General features: G+C 43.8%; 1 protein-coding gene across 3 annotated transcripts; it reads right to left on the minus strand.

The window, feature by feature from the left end:
- Nucleotides 1–4,066: 4,066 nt before the first annotated feature.
- On the minus strand, nucleotides 4,067–11,675 carry TRIM10 (tripartite motif containing 10). Of its 3 annotated transcripts, none has more exons than XM_073006198.1 (8): nucleotides 10,903–11,675; nucleotides 9,624–9,719; nucleotides 8,869–9,099; nucleotides 7,840–7,862; nucleotides 7,411–7,526; nucleotides 6,216–6,248; nucleotides 4,821–4,996; nucleotides 4,067–4,270 (listed from the first exon to the last, which is right to left on the minus strand). In XM_073006198.1, exons 1-8 carry the CDS (start codon nucleotides 11,329–11,331, stop codon nucleotides 4,157–4,159), a joined length of 1,218 nt encoding a protein of 405 aa, XP_072862299.1. In that variant the 5' UTR covers nucleotides 11,332–11,675; the 3' UTR covers nucleotides 4,067–4,156. The 3 variants fall into 3 exon arrangements, with proteins under 3 accessions (XP_072862299.1, XP_007971465.1, XP_007971462.1); XM_007973274.3 differs by having other exon boundaries at nucleotides 4,067–4,281; XM_007973271.3 differs by having other exon boundaries at nucleotides 4,198–4,996.
- Between the last annotated feature and the right edge of the window lie 7,623 nt (nucleotides 11,676–19,298).

A 19,298-nucleotide genomic window follows, 5' to 3' on the forward strand; every position in this document is an offset into this window, starting at 1 on the left:
AACCTCTGTACTCCCCCCTCTAAAATAAGGGTAATGGTATCTGTGACCTGGGATTGCTGTCAGAATTAAATACATGCTGGGTGTCTGCTAAAGTGTCTAAAATGTAAACATTCAGGTATGTTCATTTCATCTTTTTTTTTTTTTTTGGTGTATTCTGGCTTTCTTTTTATTTTTGTTTTTTTATTATACTTTAGGTTCTAGGGTTCATGTGCACAACATGCAGGTTTGTTACATATGTGTACATGTGTCATGTTGGTGTGCTGCACCCATTAACTCGTCATTTACATTAGGTATTTCTCCTAATGCTATCCCTCCCCCTCCCCCCACCCCACGACAGGCCCCGGTGTGTGATGTTCCCCACCCTGTGTGTGTCCAAGGGTTCTCATTGTTCAATTCCCATCAGTGAGTGAGAACATGCGGTGTTTGGTTTTCTGTCCTTGCGATAGCTGGCTGAGAATGATGGTTTCCAGCTTCATCGATGTCCCTACAAAGGACATGAACTCATCCTTTTTCATTTCATCTTTTTTTTAAAAAGCCACTTCCCCTTTTGAAATGAAATATGGAATGATAGAAAAAATCCAAATAAATTCCACTTCACCATCCAGAAGTTTATAATTTAGCTGTGGAACTTTGACTAAACACATACAGAATAAGAAGAGAGTGTGTAACTGCACTGAATTAGGTATCACAGGGGCTAAGTGCTCTGGGAATTCAGAGGAAAGACACAGAGAGGCTGGGAAAGTCAGGGTAGGTTTTGTGGGGGAGGTGGGGATTGGACAAGTGGGAGAGGAAGGTGAGAACATTCTAGGTCATGATAACCAAATGAATGAAAGCATAGAGGTAGGAAAAAGCCACGGCACCTTTGTAGGAGTGTGAGGAAACCGACCTGGTTAGGCTGGAGTGTTCAGGAATGGGGAAGACCAGAAGTCAACAGACTAAATGGATGACACCAAGACATAGTGAGGTTTCTGAGTCAGGAATGAAGGGAGAAGTGGTGTTTAAGGAAAGCCAGTCTGGATCGTTTGCACAAGAAGTACTGGGGCAGAGAGTTGGGGGTTGGAAAGAGAGGGAAGGAGAAAGAGCCTAGTGTAGATGTTCAGAAAAAATGTATAGTTATTTGGCACGAAGCTGCAGATCTCAGAGAAATATAAGATCCCAAATCTAAGAGCAAGACATTAGCCAAGGAAAGAACACCCCTGAAGGTGACAGCTAGCAATTCCTGCATCCCAGATGGAGTTAATGTCACCAAGAGAACTTGTACCAGGAGTGGGAGGAGACTGACAGTCCCCAGGGTCTCTCCACAGGAGAGAAGTCAGTTATACTGAAGATGCCTTCCAGGCCCCCCTTGGTCCCTTCTGATGTGACCGCAGATGATCGGGCTGGGGTAGGAGTCTGAACAGCAGATAATTGGCCAAACAAGTCTGTGAGGTCACCTGTCAAGGAAGACCTTATCAAAGAGGGACAATAGTAATTAACTGAAACCATCAGGTCCTCTTGGAGATTTAGAAGGGATCCTTGATGAATGTGTCATTAGTTGGCAAGAAGAGCAGACACAGAGAGAATCAGAGCTGCATGTGCAGCCACGATGTATTGGAACAGGTGTCCACAACCCATGCTACTGAGAGCCGCAGGAAGATCCAGTCTTCACGTTTCTTTGGACTTCGAGCCCACTTCTTACCAGTAGATCCTGGGCATACAACCTACCAACGGTCATGAGCAGAGACTCAGGAGCCGAACCACAAGAATTCAAATGCTGGCTCTGCTACTCACTATCGGCTGATTTGAGACCAGCTGCTCGGCCTCCACATGTCTCAGTTCTGTTATGTACAAGATGGGCATATGAATAACAGCACCTACCTCCCAGGGTTGTCGTGAGGATTAAATGAGTTGATATATACAAATATTTATTATGGTGTTTGGCCAAAATGAGTTCTATGTGTGTTATTGTTATCAACATTTTTGGAATCTCTAGTTCTTCCTACACGAACAAGTGGTGACCCCACCAACTCACTCACCCCTGACATAGCTTCTCACGAGGACTGGCTCATGGTGGTAAATCCCATTTTCCTTATTTCTGCCCTTATAATAAACTTGCCTATTATTTGAACTAACTTGAGTGGGTCTCACTTCTTTGCAATAGAAAGGGTTGCTACCATGTAAGCTGTGAAAAATGAGATGTAAACTGTGGATGTTACAAGTGTGCAACAGTCCTTCAGAATCGGAAAGGGCAGCTGGGACTCTGGGGCCTCTAGACTTGAGCACTTCCTGGGGAGTGAACCCAGAGTCCCACTTCCGGCCAGCAGAGCGAGGAGGTTCATTAAGCTGCCTTATCTTGAAGTTACCAGGTTTTAGGATCTGTCCACTTCCCTTGTGCTGACTCCGTACTCTGAAAACAAGTAAACTTCAAGTAAAATTACCCTAGGGGACAAGCAGGTACTGACAGACCAACATGAGTGTTTTCACTTATGAGCAGTTTTATTTCTCAATGTAAGACATATAAATTGTTTTCACTGACATATGACTATTAAAAAAAATAATAATTTAAAAAGAAGAAATATAAATTGTATTTCTGAATCCAAGTCACTTGTGGGGGTGTAGCCAGCATTAAAATAATCACCAGGACCCATGCAGGCATCTCTCTCTGAATGAGGCAGTGCAGCACAGCAGTTAAGAGCTCCTGGGTCAGACACGGATGAACTGGTTGCATAATCTTGGCTAGTTACCAAGATAAAGTGACACAAGGTGTGTAAAGCTCCCCAACAGCAAGCCAGGATCTTCATACACATACATTTTAGAGGATAATAGTCCTTTCAAAAGACATGGCTAAAGCCAATAAAAATAAACAGAAAAATAGGATCTACTTTTGAGTGGAATCACAGGTTTGGGTGTTTTGGATATGTTTTATCATTATATAGGCACTTGTGTGTGTCTATATTTTTTTGAATATACAACATTTTAATGAGATACTGCACATTTTCAGGGAAAGCAATTCAGTCTCTAATCCCTGGCTTCTGATCTCCCCCTCTTTTCTACCTGCTGAGCTAAGGATGAACAACAGAACTTCTCAATTGAATTCTAAGCTTGGGCCTAAGCACGCTGTGCCTTCTGCCTTAGAGACTGCACCCTGGATGGCTCCCCTCCTCCCAGGAGACCCAGTAGGGAGATGACAGAGCATTGTAGCTTACATCTGAGCAGAGTAAACAGAGATGATGTTAAAGAGTCTGTCAGTGAAGGGCATGATTATGCAAAATGAAATACAATATTGATAAGAACTAGAAAATAAAACATGGTCACTCTTCCATCCCATTTCTCAGATGTCACTACTGTAGTCGCAACTACGGTAGTCTCAAGTCTTTAGGCTAAAGGTCATAGGTCATCCAACTTATGCCCTGGCCTTCTTCTGGAATTCTTTTACCTAGCAATTTCTGAGCCCACAGCTGAGCTATTTGTGACCCATTTGCTTCCACTATCTCATTCTTGACCTCAGATGGTAATCAACTGATCAGGAAGAAAATTTCCCCAGGGGGTGAGTGTGGTTCTTGGGTTACGATTTATGGCTATACCTTATGCCCGCCTGCCCCCAGGCCCTGCACCTTCATCTCAGCCAGAAGTGGCACCACCAGGAGGAAGGAGGCAGTGAGTGGTGCCGGCTAGGGATGGCACACATCTGCCCATGAGGACAATGGAGATGACCCAGTGCTCCATGGGTCACAGGTCATCCAACCAGTTCTCTGCTGTTTCCTCTTCTTAAGATACTTCTTCCCCTCTTTCCCTATTGACCACAGACATCCTTTAGACCACCCTTTTCAGAAAGCCATCCCCCACTCACCCTCTCCCTCCAGGTTGGGCTACACCCCTTCCCCTGAGCTCCCATAATGCTGTGGTTGGACCTCCCATAGCACCCACCATACTGTGCTGTAATTTCCTCTTTATGTTTCTCTGTCTTCCCAAGAGCTCTTTCAGATACATAACAGGTTTTTAAAATATATACATTTTCAAATCACCAGTGGCTACCACATTGCTTGGTTCATAGTTAACACAAAATAAATGGTTCTAGAGAATGTGATTACATGAACTCTAACATTATTGGAAGAAAACAAGATGAAAAGAGGTGAGATATCTTGTTTAAAGTCATACAACTGGTTACAAGGCTCCTTCAAGAACCCAGGTCTTCTGACTTCAAATCCAGTGCTCTGTCTATGCAGCTACTTCTGTGCCTAGCAAGGAGAGTGGTGAGGAGAGCTGGCAGCAGCCTGAGTACCCAGGTACCCTGGCCATCCACTGGGCGTTGAAGAAAGGGCTTGATCAGTAGATTGAGTGTCCTCTCCTCTATCCCTTACCAACCAGCCCCATCCTATCTTCTAAAGCAGTCATTTCTATTCCAAGTCATCCAGGTGACTCAGCCAGGAATCAAGTCCACATGGTCCTTGGGTTGATTTGAGTCCTGTACTTAGAGGAGGGCAGGTAACTGCTCCTTCTCAGGAGCTCAGGGAGAAACTGGACCCTCGGCCCCAGAGCCCGAAGAAGGGAATGACCTTCCTAGTGAAGGAGGCAGTGAAGGTGTAGATGGGCTCTCGGGTGGCAGCATTGGTGAAGGTCACCCAGCCCACCTCATAGTCAAGAGACACCCGCACCTGCCGGGGCTGCTCCTTCAGGGTCAGCCGTGTGGGAAAGGAGCCCAGAGCCGAGACGAAGCCCCAGGCCAGCCTCACAGCCCACACACCCTCCTCTGGCCGCAGTCGAAGCTCTCCCTTCCGCTGCACATCCTCGCTCACCACACCCACGGTGCAACTGCCCCCGTGTGCCAGGTCTATACTCACCACCCACGTGTGTCTCCCCCCTGTGATGCCAGTGTGGGCCAGAACACAGGTGGCCCGGTCAAAACGCTGGGGATTGTCTGGAGAGTTCTGCCATTTGTAGGAGAACTGAGCCCGCTGGCGGTCCTCGGACAAGAGGAGCTTGGGGTGGGAAGTCAGAGGGTCTAGAGAAATGTGAGCTGTGGGGATAATCAAAAGGGACAGATGTCAGCAGACATGCTATCACCTCCAAGGAAGGCCTAGAAGCTCCCCCTGGGCCCCACCTGTTAGTGTTATTATTACCAAAAACAGGTCTAGTGCCTACATGGACCAACAGTGTGGCATCACCTGGGAACTTGTTTGATATACACTCAGAATCTGCATCCTAACAAGATGCCCAGGAGATTCGTGCACATGTAAAGCCTGAAAAGCCTGCCTCAGAGGATGTGAAAGCTCTCGTTTAGTTCCATGTGGTCCTTGGGAAAGCTCTTCTGCTCGTCGTAAATTGGTTAGTTTCCACAGCTGTGTGTGCCAGCGCGGATCTCCTGGGGCCGATACACCACATTCTCCCCTCCTCCCGTCTCTATCCTGGAGTGCAGAGACATTTCTTCCTTCAGTCCAAACTTCATGATTCCTCCCTGCTTTCCTCCCAGGGCACTGGTGACTCATTTATAGTCTTCCCTCTTGGCAGGCTCTCTGGCTCACGCCTGGGTTATTCACTCTGCCTCAGTAATTCTGAAACTGTCAGAGTCTGAGGATCACTTTCTAACACCAAAAGCTGCTGCGGAGCTTTGCATTTTGTTACTTTTAGTATTCATAAATTGAGAAGCTTCCATAAATTTAGGCCCATCCATGGGTTAGAGAACCCCCTCCAACAACTCTGTGACTCCCAGGTTCTTAGGCTGGTTGATTGAGAAACGACAGCCTTGAAGGGGTCCCTTCTGTTCATTTCTTTCCCACCCACAGGCCACCCTCCTTCTGTCATCTGTGAAATGACATCTGAGAGGAAGCAGGGGTTCTTCACAGTTCTAAAGATGTAATTATAAACCCAGATCAAAGTCCCCTTTATGCAGAAAGCATTCCCAAACGGACCTTATCCCATTCTGTGTTAATCTTTCTATCTACTCAGCATGTGTAGATCAGGATGTGAGCTTTGTACCACGAATGTAGTATGTGTATGTGCTTGTCCTTTCTTCATGGTTCTCCTGAGAGCCTTACAAAGAATGTGACACACACCCACACATATATACACACACGTATTCTATACAAGCACATATGTGCATATATAATATATATGATGTGCATATGTATGCATGGGTGTATATTATGACTATTGTAGTGCCCAGATAGAATCCTGCAAAATTGTCTCTCCTTTTCAAGGACTTCTCATTCTCTCCCATCCTGACATAGGCTGCTTACCTGGCTCATAGTCCAACTCAAAGTGTAGTTTTTCTGTAAAGAAAATAAACCAGGATGAGATTTTATTAGTCTTACAAAACCATCAGACACTTAATGATGAGGAAACTGAGGCCCAGAAGAGGGGAGGGACAACAAGAAGAATGGAAGCTGGAATCCTCTAGGCCAGTGGTTCCAAGCTTGCATCAGAATCATCTGGAGCGCTTTTGCTAAAACACGCCTGTTTCAGATTCAGGTGCTCTGGGGTGAAGCTGAACATCTGTATTTGTAACAAGTTCCTGGGCAATGCTGCTGCTGCTGGGAGCCCCACTGCCCCAGCCCTGAGCAAACAGGGACCAGGTCTGCCTTGCTCACCTCTGTACCCGCAGAGCCCAGGACATAGTAAATGCTCAAGAAAAATCGGCTTAATGAATAGAGAAATGGGTTCATTTATTTATTATTCCACTTGGAAATAATTTTGGGGAGAGTCAAAGGTCAGTCTTTGATTAGAGTAAAATTTCTTTCACTGTCAGGCCACTGGAAGTATTTGCAGGAAATGGACTAATGGGAAAAGTCCTTCTAGGGTGACATCACTATGGGTGAGTCATTTAAAAATTGGTGTCATCATTCATTCTGTCACGGTTAGTGAGGAGGTGGCTGGCAGAGAGCCATATCCCATTCCTGACTCTCGTTCCAAACCTTCTCCCACCCCTTACCACCACTCCCTGTTCCGGAAAAGGAAATGAAGCACAGTCCCCGCAGGACCGTCCAACTCCGAGAGCCAGACTAACAGAAGGAAAGTGAGAACAAGGGAGGGACGGGCCAGCTACCACAGGGTCAAGATAAATACTGTGGCTGGCTATTAATTAACAATGCTCATCATCAAAAACTTATCATGTATTACAAATGTTGCTGTGGGATTTTTTAATTTATTAAGAATGATATACTGTTAATCATTATCTTTCATATTGCTTAATGACCACTGATCAGATTTGTTGAATTATTTTAAGATCAGTTTAACTTTTTCACCAGAAATATTCACCTTTATTCTCTTTCTTCATCATCACAGTATCCTAATAGGCAGATTTTATAAAAATCAAGGCACAGGAACGAATAAACCTTGCCAAAGTCACACCTTTCAGCAGTGGAGCGTGGAGTCCACTCCTAAACCCAGGTTTCATGGCCACCTGTGCTCTGTGGAGGCCTGGGATTCTCTTACCTAGAAACATCTTCATCTCCCTCTGTAGCGGGAGGGCCTGCTGGGGAAAGTCCCGAATCCTCTGGCCCAGCTCTGGGGACACAGCCACTGGTTTCCGGCACTTTCTGGTTTCACATCTAGGGGCACAGAAATGGTTGGGTGTGGGAATTATCATCCTTAATAATGTCTCCAGACTCAGCCGGTCATCTTCTAAAACGGCATGAAGGTGCTAGTTCCTGCAGGCAGACATACTTCCTATGGATGAATCCCATTGCCCATTTTTGGGCATCTATGGGTATACCTGAGAAGGCATTTGGGTATATAGAGGTTTATACATAAATTTACATTCTTAAGTGAGAATGTTGTATACTTGTGTGGCAATAACTAGGCATGCGGTACATGTATGTATATTTACATGGAAAAAGAAAAGAGAGAAACTATATTGCTTACCTTATTAGAGTGCTTCTGATATCCTAGGAGAAAGAGAAACCAGGGATTCAGTTTCCAGCTTCTCCTTCCCATTTTTCTTTTCTTTCTTTCTTTTTTAAATTTTTATTTTATTTATTGTTTGTTTGTTTGTTTGTTTGTTTGTTTGAGAAAGGGTCTCACTCCGGTGCCCAGGCTGGAATACAGTGGTGTGATCACGGCTCACTGCAGCCTCAACCTCCTGGGCTCAAAGGATCCTCCCACCTCAGCATCCTGAGTAGCTGGGACTACAAGGGTGTGCCACCATGCCTGGCTAATTTTTTTTTTTTTTTTTTTTTTTGTAGAGATGGGATTTTGTTATGTTGCCCAGGTTCCTCCCACTTTTCTTATGACTGGAAAATACAAAATATATTTCTAGCCCTGAACAGGAAAAGGATACCAGATGTGTAGAGTCACAGAGCATTAGGACTCACCTCTGGGGATCAGAGCCCAAAGCCTTTATTTTTTAGATACAGATGATGAGGTGACCTTCCCCTGCTCGTTAGAGGCAAAGTAAGTCTCATACCAAGGTCTCCTGTTTCTCAGTCCTGAGGGCATCCTTCTAAGTCATGCTGCCTTTCCAATACCTTGTGGGGACCCCAATATCTCTCCTCCAGTGTGAGGAAGTGAAATAGACCAACACAAACTTCCTGATTGGTGGATGGTGACATGTAGGCTATAGAGAATGGTTTGCAATGTACTTAATACTTTTCCAAGTGCTACTTTCACTTCCATCTCACTGTTGGCTCCTCACAAAAGCCCTGTGAAATATTTAAGGGAAGTGTTCTCCCTTTTTGGCAGATGGTGGGATGGAGAGGCGGAGACCAAAGAGCAAAAAGTGACCAGGGAACTCTTGGAAAAGCATGAACCAGAATTGAGATCTTCTGGTCCTCTGACCCACCTCCCATCTGGGATACAGAGATGTGTGAGTCAGGGAGACACGACTTAGGCAAGGCAAAGATACAAGAGTCACAGGACAGCACAGGTGGGGCAGGGTTCAGGTTCAGGCCTCACCGTCAGGAGCTCCCTTGCTGGCCTCTCATTCTTCTCCTCCAGTTCTTCAATAAGAGTACTAAACCGGCAGATCTCTCCAGCAACCAGGAAATCAAATTCATCCTGTTGCTTCAAGATGTCTCCATCCAGGCTCTCCAATTGTGCTAAGAGGATGCTCTGCTGTTCCTCTAGAAACTTCCTCAGGTGTGTGAACTCAGAAATCACCTGTTGTCTCTTGGTGGACACCTGAGTCTGAGGGGGCAGGAGGAGAGCCCAAGAGAAAGTTTGCTTCCTCCTTCTCCCTGTGCTCCTCTTCCTCCTACCCTGTCCCCAGGTAGATCTGGAACTGCATCATGGTTTCCTTTTCACCTGTCATCCCATTTCAGGGAGCAAGACTCACAGTGCTGTCTCAGCACCATCTGCTGCCGCTTCTAAAAGAGGGTAGGGCTTAGAGGAGGTGTAGGAGGAGGTGATGGGGACACCCTACCTCCTGTGTTGTATGAAAAGCACATTATATGCACAGCCCTGAGCTACTTTACAGTCATAATCTCATTTAATACTTACAGTAATTCAATGAGATCATGATGATTTTTACTCTCCATTTTACAGATAAGTAAACTGAAGTTGGAGAGTTGCTTGAGGTCATGGAGTTAGTGTCAGAGTCAGGATTTAAACTCATAATAACTTCAAAGCCCTATAATCTATGTTGCCTCAGTTTCAGGAAGACATTGGACCGTGAGGAAGGGGAGGAACCTGGGGAAGGGGTGATGACTTACCAGGAGGACTTGCATCCTTTTATTTTCTCTTGACTGGATTTCTTGAATCTCCTCTCTCTCTTTTCTGAGACATTTAAGACACTTATGTATTTGTTCCTGGGGAGAAGGAACATAAAATACTCAAGATGGATATTGATTTGTTCAGGGTTGTCTTGTCATCTGACCCTCTGCCTCCAGGAATGAAATGGCCCCAGGAGAGGAGTCTCTTCCTTAGCTGACAAACCCCGAGCCTTCCCCGCCCTGAGAGCTTCCTTCCTTTAGGTCTGTTCCTCTTGATTTATCTCCAAGACTTTGGGTCAGGACTTTCCCCTTTACCCTGTGCCACTAGAGGCTGTGACTTGGTTTTCCCACTTGAGTCTTTCTTCAGGTTAAACATGTTATTGTGTTTTGCTTCGGGTAAGTGGTATCTGGGGTCTGTCCTGAGTTTGATATGCCCTGCACTGAAATCATTCCAGTTTCCAGCACATCCCAAAGGAACATGTGTAAATAACAACCCTCCCTTGTTACTGGAATCAATTATCTGTGTATGACTCCAAAGGGGAGAAGAAACTTGGGTAATGTAAAAATAATTGATAAATTGTTTTCAAAATTATTTGCTCCAGAATAGAGTTAGGAACAGGTACACACACATTATAAATATGTGTGTTCAAATATATATTAGAATTCTCACTATCAGTCGCTAATTAACTAATTAAGACATCCACACACAGACTTGTACTAAAACACAATTCATAAACACAATGCATAAACAACTAAAACTAGCACACACTCATTTAATGACAGATAAAATGGCATGCCACATATATTTACCCAACCTGAATATATGTAAACATGAATTTTTCACAAACAGGAGCTCTCAGTTACACTCACACACTCAAATACATACATACTCAGACTCCCACACAAACACACCAGACACACTTCTAAACATGCAAATGTTAACACATATACACACTGTTTGTACAATCATTCCCTCAGATACAAACTTCAGACACACCTGATCCATGGCACAGACACACACACTCATGTTTTGGTCACTCATTCATTCAACAAGTATTTGTTGAACTCCCATTATCTGTTGGCCACAAGTGAACACAGAACACACTCAAAAAAACATAAAATATAAACATAATTTTCCATGCCTGGGTCTATTGCCTGGGTGATCATGTAAGTCAGGAGAAAGAATTTGGCCTCCGGGTGGCCTAAATAATCCACAACTCTGCTGTTTCTCTTAGTCCTGTCCAGTCCACTCTGGGATCTCCCAGTTCCCCTTTCCTACCCTATAGGGAGCCGCCGCATCCTCCAGGAAGCGCATGGTGTGGGCAGCGTGCTCTCCAGCCTCCCGGCACACCACGCACAACTGCATCTCATCATCCTCACAGAAGAAGTAGATCTTCTCTCCATGCTCCTGGCAGGCATCCTCCTCTCCCAAACCCAGTGTGGACACCAGCTGGAGGCGCTCGATGTTCTCCACCACGTTAGCCAGCTGCCAGTTGGGCCGGAAGCCCCCAGGACGGAAGGGTTCTTTGCAGAGTGGGCAAGTAGGGGACTCCTCCAGGTCTGGGCCTGGGATCTCACAGTAGCGAGTAAGGCAGCCCCGGCAGAAGTTGTGGCCGCAGTCAATAGTGACCGGCTCCCTCAGGGTACCCTGGCAGATGGGGCAGTTGACTTCATCTGCCAGGCTGGTCACAGAGGCAGCAGAGGCCATGCTGCTATGGCTTCCTCAAGGCCACCCTCTCTGCTTGGCCACGGGGGAAAGGCTGGGCCACACACTCACACACCCACATGTGCACATGGCTGGACACAGGTACATATTAAATATGCACCAGCACCCATATCGTCACACACTTGCATATCTGGCAGCCAGGATTCTATTCTCCTGCCAACAGCAGAGATGGGAAATAGCAGAGGAGAGGAAGGAAAAGGGGCTCACAGCATTTCAGAGGTGATCTTAGATGACCATAACCAGGGGCTGGCCATTCCTTTCCGTCCATCTAGATACACTCACAGTAGAAGGAAAGTGGTGATATGTCAGCTGTCCACTGTCAAAAGAAATATTCTTTTGGGGGCAGGTGGGAGACTGGGTCACAGAGTGGAGATGCCACTCCAGCCTTCCTGCAATATGGCCAGCTGTCTCCAAAGAGATTAGAGGTATCAGCCAGTCCAGGGCTTGCCCATCGGCAAGCAGGAGAGTGTGAGGCTCAGATAAGGTCCTTGTGCCAGGGTGTACACTGCACCAGCAACTTAAATGGTGATGCCTCAACTGGCCTGCCGCAAGCCTCAAAAGAGGCTGGAATATTCCCTATGCTGGGGAGGAGAAAGAAAACTAGCAATGGCCAGAATTTATTTACGATGATGGTACATCTTACATTGATATAAGCAATTTAAAAGTATGATCTTATTTTTGTGTCTGCTCTGCAACATCAGTGCTATTAGGATCTCCATTTCATAAATGAGAAAGCTGAGGCCCAGCCAGGTTGTTCAGCTTGCCCAAGGCACACAAGTAAGAAGGTGAGTGACCATAAATAATTTGCTGTCAGATCTATGTCTTCCAAGCAATGCCATTCAACATAAATGCAATGTGAGCCACATATGCAATTTAAAATTTCCTAGGAGCCTTATAAAAACAGTCTAAACGGGTGAAAGTAATTTTAATGATATTTTTATTTGGTCCTATATTTCCAAAATATTATCATTTCAGTATGTGATCCTTATAAAAAGTTATTAATAAGATATTTTACATTTTTTAATTTGTGCAAAGCCTTTGAAATCCAGTGTGTTGGCCAGGCGCGGTGACTCATGCCTGTAATCCCAGCACTTTGGGAGGTCGAGGTGGGTGGATCACAAGGTCAGGAGATCGAGACCTTCCTGGCTAACATGGTGAAACCCCGTCTCTATTAAAAATACCAAAAAAAAATTAGCCGGGTGTGGCGGCGGGCACCTGTAGTCCCAGCTACTCGGGAAGCTGAGGCAGAAGAATGGTGTGAACCTGGGAGGCAGAGCTTACAGTGAGTTGAGATCACACCAATGCACTCCAGCCTAGACAACAGAGCGAGACTCCATCTCAAAAAAAAAAAAAAAAGAAAAAGAAAAAGAAAAAAAAATCCCGTGCATATTTTATATATACAGCACGTCGGCATTCAGACTGGCCACATTTCAGTGCTCAGTAGACACATGTGACTGGTGGCTCCTGTAGCACAAATTGGCTCCTGGGCTGCACTGGTGGCAGGAAGAGTAGAGATCGGGTGGGAAGGGGAGGAGATACAGTGATTAGCGTAAAAAGGGAGCAACCACAAGGGTCTACACTGATCACCCAGTGGGAGAATGGGGGAAGGCCTGGTTTTATCCACAGATGTGAGTACGTGGATGAAGGACTGTGGCAGCTGATCTTGGTCCTGGCGTCAGGTGTGGGAGGAGTGTAGGGCTTTACTCCAGGAGACTGGGATCGTCCCTGACGTGATACTTTCTAGCCCTGTGACCTCTGGAAAGTCACTTTACAATTGGAAAGTCAGTTTACATTTCTTTCTCTGTAAAAATGAAGGTAATAATGTTTGCCTAGAGGGTTATTAAAATTGAATGTAGTAATATAAAAATACTAAACCCTAGATAAATGTGGCTGAAACTGTTTATCTTTTTGACTAATCATTTTCTTTTTTTTTTTTTTTTTTTTTTTTTTTTTGTTTTTTTTTTTTTTTTTGTGAGAAAAAAGTTGAATTGCTTGATACGTAGCATAGATTGAGGTCTGCAGCTGCAGCTGCTTACCTTTTCTTTTTTTTTTTTTTTTTTTAATTTATTTATTATTATTAAACTTCAAGTTGTAGGGTACATGTGCACAACGTGCAGGTTTGCTACATATGTATACTTGTGCCATGTTGGTGTGCTGCACCCATCAACTCGTCATTTACATCAGGTATAACTCCCAATGCAATCCCTCCCCCCTCCCCCCTCCCCCCTCCCCATGATAGGCCCCGGTGTGTGATGTTCCCCTTCCCGAGTCCAAGTGATCTCATTGTTCAGTTCCCACCTACGAGTGAGAACATGCGGTGTTTGGTTTTCTGTTCTTGTGATAGTTTGCTAAGAATGATGGTTTCCAGCTGCATCCATGTCCCTACAAAGGACACAAACTCATCCTTTTTTATGGCTGCATAGTATTCCATGGTGTATATGTGCCACATTTTCTTAATCCAATCTGTCACTGATGGACATTTGGGTTGATTCCAAGTCTTTGCTATTGTGAATAGTGCTGCAATAAACATACGTGTGCATGTGTCCTTATAGCAGCATAATTTATAATCCTTTGGGTATATACCCAGTAATGGGATGGCTGGGTCATATGGTACATCTAGTTCTAGATCCTTGAGGAATCGCCATACTGTTTTCCATAATGGTTGAACTAGTTTACACTCCCACCAACAGTGTAAAAGTGTTCCTATTTCTCCACATCCTCTCCAGCACCTGTTGTTTCCTGACTTTTGAATGATCGCCATTCTAACTGGTGTGAGATGGTATCTCATTGTGGTTTTGATTTGCATTTCTCTGATGGCCAGTGATGATGAGCATTTTTTCATGTGTCTGTTGGCTGTATGAATGTCTTCTTTTGAGAAGTGTCTGTTCATATCCTTTGCCCACTTTTGGATGGGGTTGTTTGTTTTTTTCTTGTAAATTTGTTTGAGTTCTTTGTAGGTTCTGGATATTAGCCCTTTGTCAGATGAGTAGATTGCAAAAATTTTCTCCCATTCTGTAGGTTGCCTGCTCACTCTGATGGTAGTTTCTTTTGCTGTGCAGAAGCTCTTTAGTTTGATGAGATCCCATTTGTCAATTTTGGCTTTTGCTGCCCTTGCTTTTGGTGTTTTAGACATGAAGTCTTTGCCCATGCCTATGTCCTGAATGGTACTACCTAGGTTTTCCTCTAGGATTTTTATGGTATTAGGTCTAACATTTAAGTCTCTAATCCATCTTGAATTAATTTTCGTATAAGGAGTAAGGAAAGGATCCAGTTTCAGCTTTCTACTTATGGCTAGCCAGTTTTCCCAGCACCATTTATTAAATAGGGAATCCTTTCCCCATTTCTTGTTTCTCTCAGGTTTGTCAAAGATCAGATGGCTGTAGATGTGTGGTATTATTTCTGAGGACTCTGTTCTGTTCCATTGGTCTATATCTCTGTTTTGGTACCAGTACCATGCTGTTTTGGTTACTGTAGCCTTGTAGTATAGTTTGAAGTCAGGTAGCGTGATGCCTCCAGCTTTGTTCTTTTGACTTAGGATTGTCTTGGAGATGCGGGCTCTTTTTTGGTTCCATATGAACTTCAAAGCAGTTTTTTCCAATTCTGTGAAGAAGCTCATTGGTAGCTTGATGGGGATGGCATTGAATCTATAAATTACCTTGGGCAGTATGGCCATTTTCACGATATTGATTCTTCCTATCCATGAGCATGGTATGTTCTTCCATTTGTTTGTGTCCTCTTTGATTTCACTGAGCAGTGGTTTGTAGTTCTCCTTGAAGAGGTCCTTTACATCCCTTGTAAGTTGGATTCCTAGGTATTTTATTCTCTTTGAAGCAATTGTGAATGGAAGTTCATTCCTGATTTGGCTCTCTGTTTGACTGTCACTGGTGTATAAGAATGCTTGCGATTTTTGCACATTAATTTTGTATCCTGAGACTTTGCTGAAGTTGCTGATCAGCTTAAGGAGATTTTGGGCTGAGACAATGGGGTTTTCTAAATATACAATCATGTCATCTGCAAACAGGGACAATTTGACTTCTTCTTTTCCTAACTGAATCCCCTTGATTTCTTTCTCTTGCCTGATTGCCCTAGCCAGAACTTCCAACACTATGTTGAATAGGAGTGGTGAGAGAGGGCATCCCTGTCTTGTGCCAGTTTTCAAAGGGAATTTTTCCAGTTTTTGCCCATTCAGTATGATATTGGCTGTGGGTTTGTCATAAATAGCTCTTATGATTTTGAGGTACGTTCCATCAATACCGAATTTATTGAGCGTTTTTAGCATGAAGGGCTGTTGAATTTTGTCAAAAGCCTTTTCTGCATCTATTGAGATAATGATGTGGTTCTTGTCTTTGGTTCTGTTTATATGCTGGATTATGTGTATTGATTTGCGAATGTTGAACCAGCCTTGCATCCCAGGGATGAAGCCCACTTGATCATGGTGGATAAGCTTTTTGATGTGCTGCTGAATCCGGTTTGCCAGTATTTTATTGAGGATTTTTGCATCGATGTTCATCAGGGATATTGGTCTAAAATTCTCTTTTTTTGTTGTGTCTCTGCCAGGCTTTGGTATCAGGATGATGTTGGCCTCATAAAATGAGTTAGGGAGGATTCCCTCTTTTTCTATTGATTGGAATAGTTTCAGAAGGAATGGTACCAGCTCCTCCTTGTACCTCTGGTAGAATTCAGCTGTGAATCCATCTGGTCCTGGACTTTTTTTGCTTGGTAGGCTATTAATTATTGCCTCAATTTCAGAGCCTACTATTGGTCTATTCAGGGATTCAACTTCTTCCTGGTTTAGTCTTGGAAGAGTGTAAGTGTCCAGGAAATTATCCATTTCTTCTAGATTTTCCAGTTTATTTGCGTAGAGGTGTTTATAGTATTCTCTGATGGTAGTTTGTATTTCTGTGGGGTCGGTGGTGATATCCCCTTTATCATTTTTAATTGCGTCGATTTGATTCTTCTCTCTTTTCTTCTTTATTAGTCTTGCTAGTGGTCTGTCAATTTTGTTGATCTTTTCAAAAAACCAACTCCTGGATTCATTGATTTTTTGGAGGGTTTTTTGTGTCTCTATCTCCTTCAGTTCTGCTCTGATCTTAGTTATTTCTTGCCTTCTGCTAGCTTTCAAATGTGTTTGCTCTTGCTTCTCTAGTTCTTTTAATTGCGATGTTAGAGTGTCAATTTTAGATCTTTCCTGCTTTCTCTTGTGGGCATTTAGTGCTATAAATTTCCCTCTACACACTGCTTTAAATGTGTCCCAGAGATTCTGGTATGTTGTATCTTTGTTCTCATTGGTTTCAAAGAACATCTTTATTTCTGCCTTCATTTCGTTATGTACCCAGTAGTCATTCAGGAGCAGGTTGTTCAGTTTCCATGTAGTTGAGCGGTTTTGATTGAGTTTCTTAGTCCTGAGTTCTAATTTGATTGCACTGTGGTCTGAGAGACAGTTTGTTATAATTTCTGTTCTTGTACATTTGCTGAGGAGTGCTTTACTTCCAATTACGTGGTCAATTTTGGAGTAAGTACGATGTGGTGCTGAGAAGAATGTATATTCTGTTGATTTGGGGTGGAGAGTTCTATAGATGTCTATTAGGTCTGCTTGCTGCAGAGATGAGTTCAATTCCTGGATATCCTTGTTAACTTTCTGTCTCGTTGATCTGTCTAATGTTGACAGTGGAGTGTTGAAGTCTCCCATTATTATTGTATGGGAGTCTAAGTCTCTTTGTAAGTCTCTAAGGACTTGCTTTATGAATCTGGGTGCTCCTGTATTGGGTGCATATATATTTAGGATAGTTAGCTCTTCCTGTTGAATTGATCCCTTTACCATTATGTAATGGCCTTCTTTGTCTCTTTTGATCTTTGATGGTTTAAAGTCTGTTTTATCAGAGACTAGTATTGCAACCCCCGCTTTTTTGTGTTCTCCATTTGATTGGTAAATCTTCCTCCATCCCTTTATTTTGAGCCTATGTATGTCTCTGCGTGTGAGATGGGTCTCCTGAATACAGCAGACTGATGGGTCTTGACTCTTTATCCAGTTTGCCAGTCTGTGTCTTTTAATTGGAGCATTTAGTCCATTTACATTTAAGGTTAAGATTGTTATGTGTGAACTTGATCCTGCCATTATGATATTAACTGGTTATTTTGCTCGTTAGTTGATGCAGTTTCTTCCTAGCCTTGATGGTCTTTACATTTTGGCATGTTTGTGCAATGGCTGGTACCGGTTGTTCCTTTCCATGTTTAGTGCTTCCTTCAGGGTCTCTTGTAAGGCAGGCCTAGTGGTGACAAAATCTCTAAGCATTTGCTTATCTGTAAAGGATTTTATTTCTCCTTCACTTATGAAACTTAGTTTGGCTGGATATAAAATTCTGGGTTTAAAATTCTTTTCTTTAAGAATGTTGAATATTGGCCCCCACTCTCTTCTGGCTTGAAGAGTTTCTGCCGAGAGATCTGCTGTTAGTCTGATGGGCTTCCCTTTGTGGGTAACCCGACCTTTCTCTCTGGCTGCCCTTAAGATTTTTTCCTTCATTTCAACTTTGGTGAATCTGGCAATTATGTGTCTTGGAGTTGCTCTTCTAGAGGAGTATCTTTGTGGCGTTCTCTGTATTTCCTGGATTTGAATGTTGGCCTGCCCTACTAGGTTGGGGAAGTTCTCCTGGATGATATCCTGAAGAGTGTTTTCCAACTTGGTTCCATTTTCCCCCTCACTTTCAGGCACCCCAATCAGACGTAGATTTGGTCTTTTTACATAATCCCATACTTCTTGCAGGCTTTGTTCATTTCTTTTTCTTCTTTTTTCTTTTGGTTTCTCTTCTCGCTTCATTTCATTCATTTGATCCTCCATCGCTGACATTCTTTCTTCCAGTTGATCGAGACGGTTACTGAAGCTTGTGCATTTGTCACGTATTTCTCGTGCCATGGTTTTCGTCTCTTTCATTTCGTTTGTGAGCTTCTCTGCATTAATTACTCTAGCCATCAATTCTTCCACTTTTTTTTCAAGATTTTTAGTTTCTTTGCGCTGGGTACGTAATTCCTCCTTTAGCTCTGAGAAATTTGATGGACTGAAGCCTTCTTCTCTCATCTCGTCGAAGTCATTCTCCGTCCAGCTTTGATCCGTTGCTGGCGATGAGCTGCGCTCCTTTGCCGGGGGAGATGCGCTTTTATTTTTTGAATTTCCAGCTTTTCTGCCCTGCTTTTTCCCCATCTTTGTGGTTTTATCTGCCTCTGGTCTTTGATGATGGTGATATACTGATGGGGTTTTGGTGTAGGTGTCCTTCCTGTTTGATAGCTTTCCTTCTAACAGTCAGGATCCTCAGCTGTAGGTTGTAGCTGTAGGAGATTGCTTGAGGTCCACTCCCGACCCTGTTTGCCTGGGTATCAGCAGCAGAGGCTCAGTTGAAAATGCAGAAATCGCCGGTCTTCTGTGTCGCTCGCGCTGGGAGTTGGAGACTGGAGCTGTTCCTATTCCGCCATCTTGCTCCGCCCCCTACCTTCTACTTCTGGTCCCAGATCAGTGTCTTCTTCAAGATGGATATGATGAATGAAAATGGTTCCCTCCCTACCCCTGGTCCACTTTGGACTCTAGTTCAGAAAGAAAGCAGGTAGGGAAAGGATGGTAGAAATCAAAGAAATAGGCTTGAGTCTTTGAGCTTCACTCACTAAAAAGAATTGGTCCTATGCCAATGGCAGCAGCCTATCCCCAAGAGTCAAGGCTTGCTCTTTTTGTAATGTCTCTGGACTCTTTTCTCCAAAAGGACTAATCATTTTCTAACGTGTATCAACATAAATCGTTTGCATTACGGTTTCTTGCCTTCCCCCTGCTACAGTAAAAAAATAAATAGATAAATAAATAAATAAATAAATAAATAAATAAATAAGATCGTCCAGTGTTACCCGAACCCCTGCGGGGACTGTTGTGCCAGGTGGTGGGGGATTTGGGACCGTAGGAGGGGCCACCA

Source organism: Chlorocebus sabaeus, chromosome 17 (assembly GCF_047675955.1).
Source record: "Chlorocebus sabaeus isolate Y175 chromosome 17, mChlSab1.0.hap1, whole genome shotgun sequence".
NCBI lineage: Eukaryota > Metazoa > Chordata > Mammalia > Primates > Cercopithecidae > Chlorocebus > Chlorocebus sabaeus.

Excerpts from the sequence above, each read along its gene's own strand:
- TRIM10 (XM_007973271.3), bottom strand. The coding sequence starts at position 11,331 with ATGGCCTCTGCTGCCTCTGTGACCAGCCTGGCAGATGAAGTCAACTGC. Across the intron at positions 6,249-7,410 it reads GGAGATGAAGATGTTTCTAG|AAAAACTACACTTTGAGTTG; the intron begins GTAAGAGAATCC and ends TTTTCTTTACAG. Across the intron at positions 4,997-6,215 it reads TGAGTTGGACTATGAGCCAG|CTCACATTTCTCTAGACCCT; the intron begins GTAAGCAGCCTA and ends TTATCCCCACAG.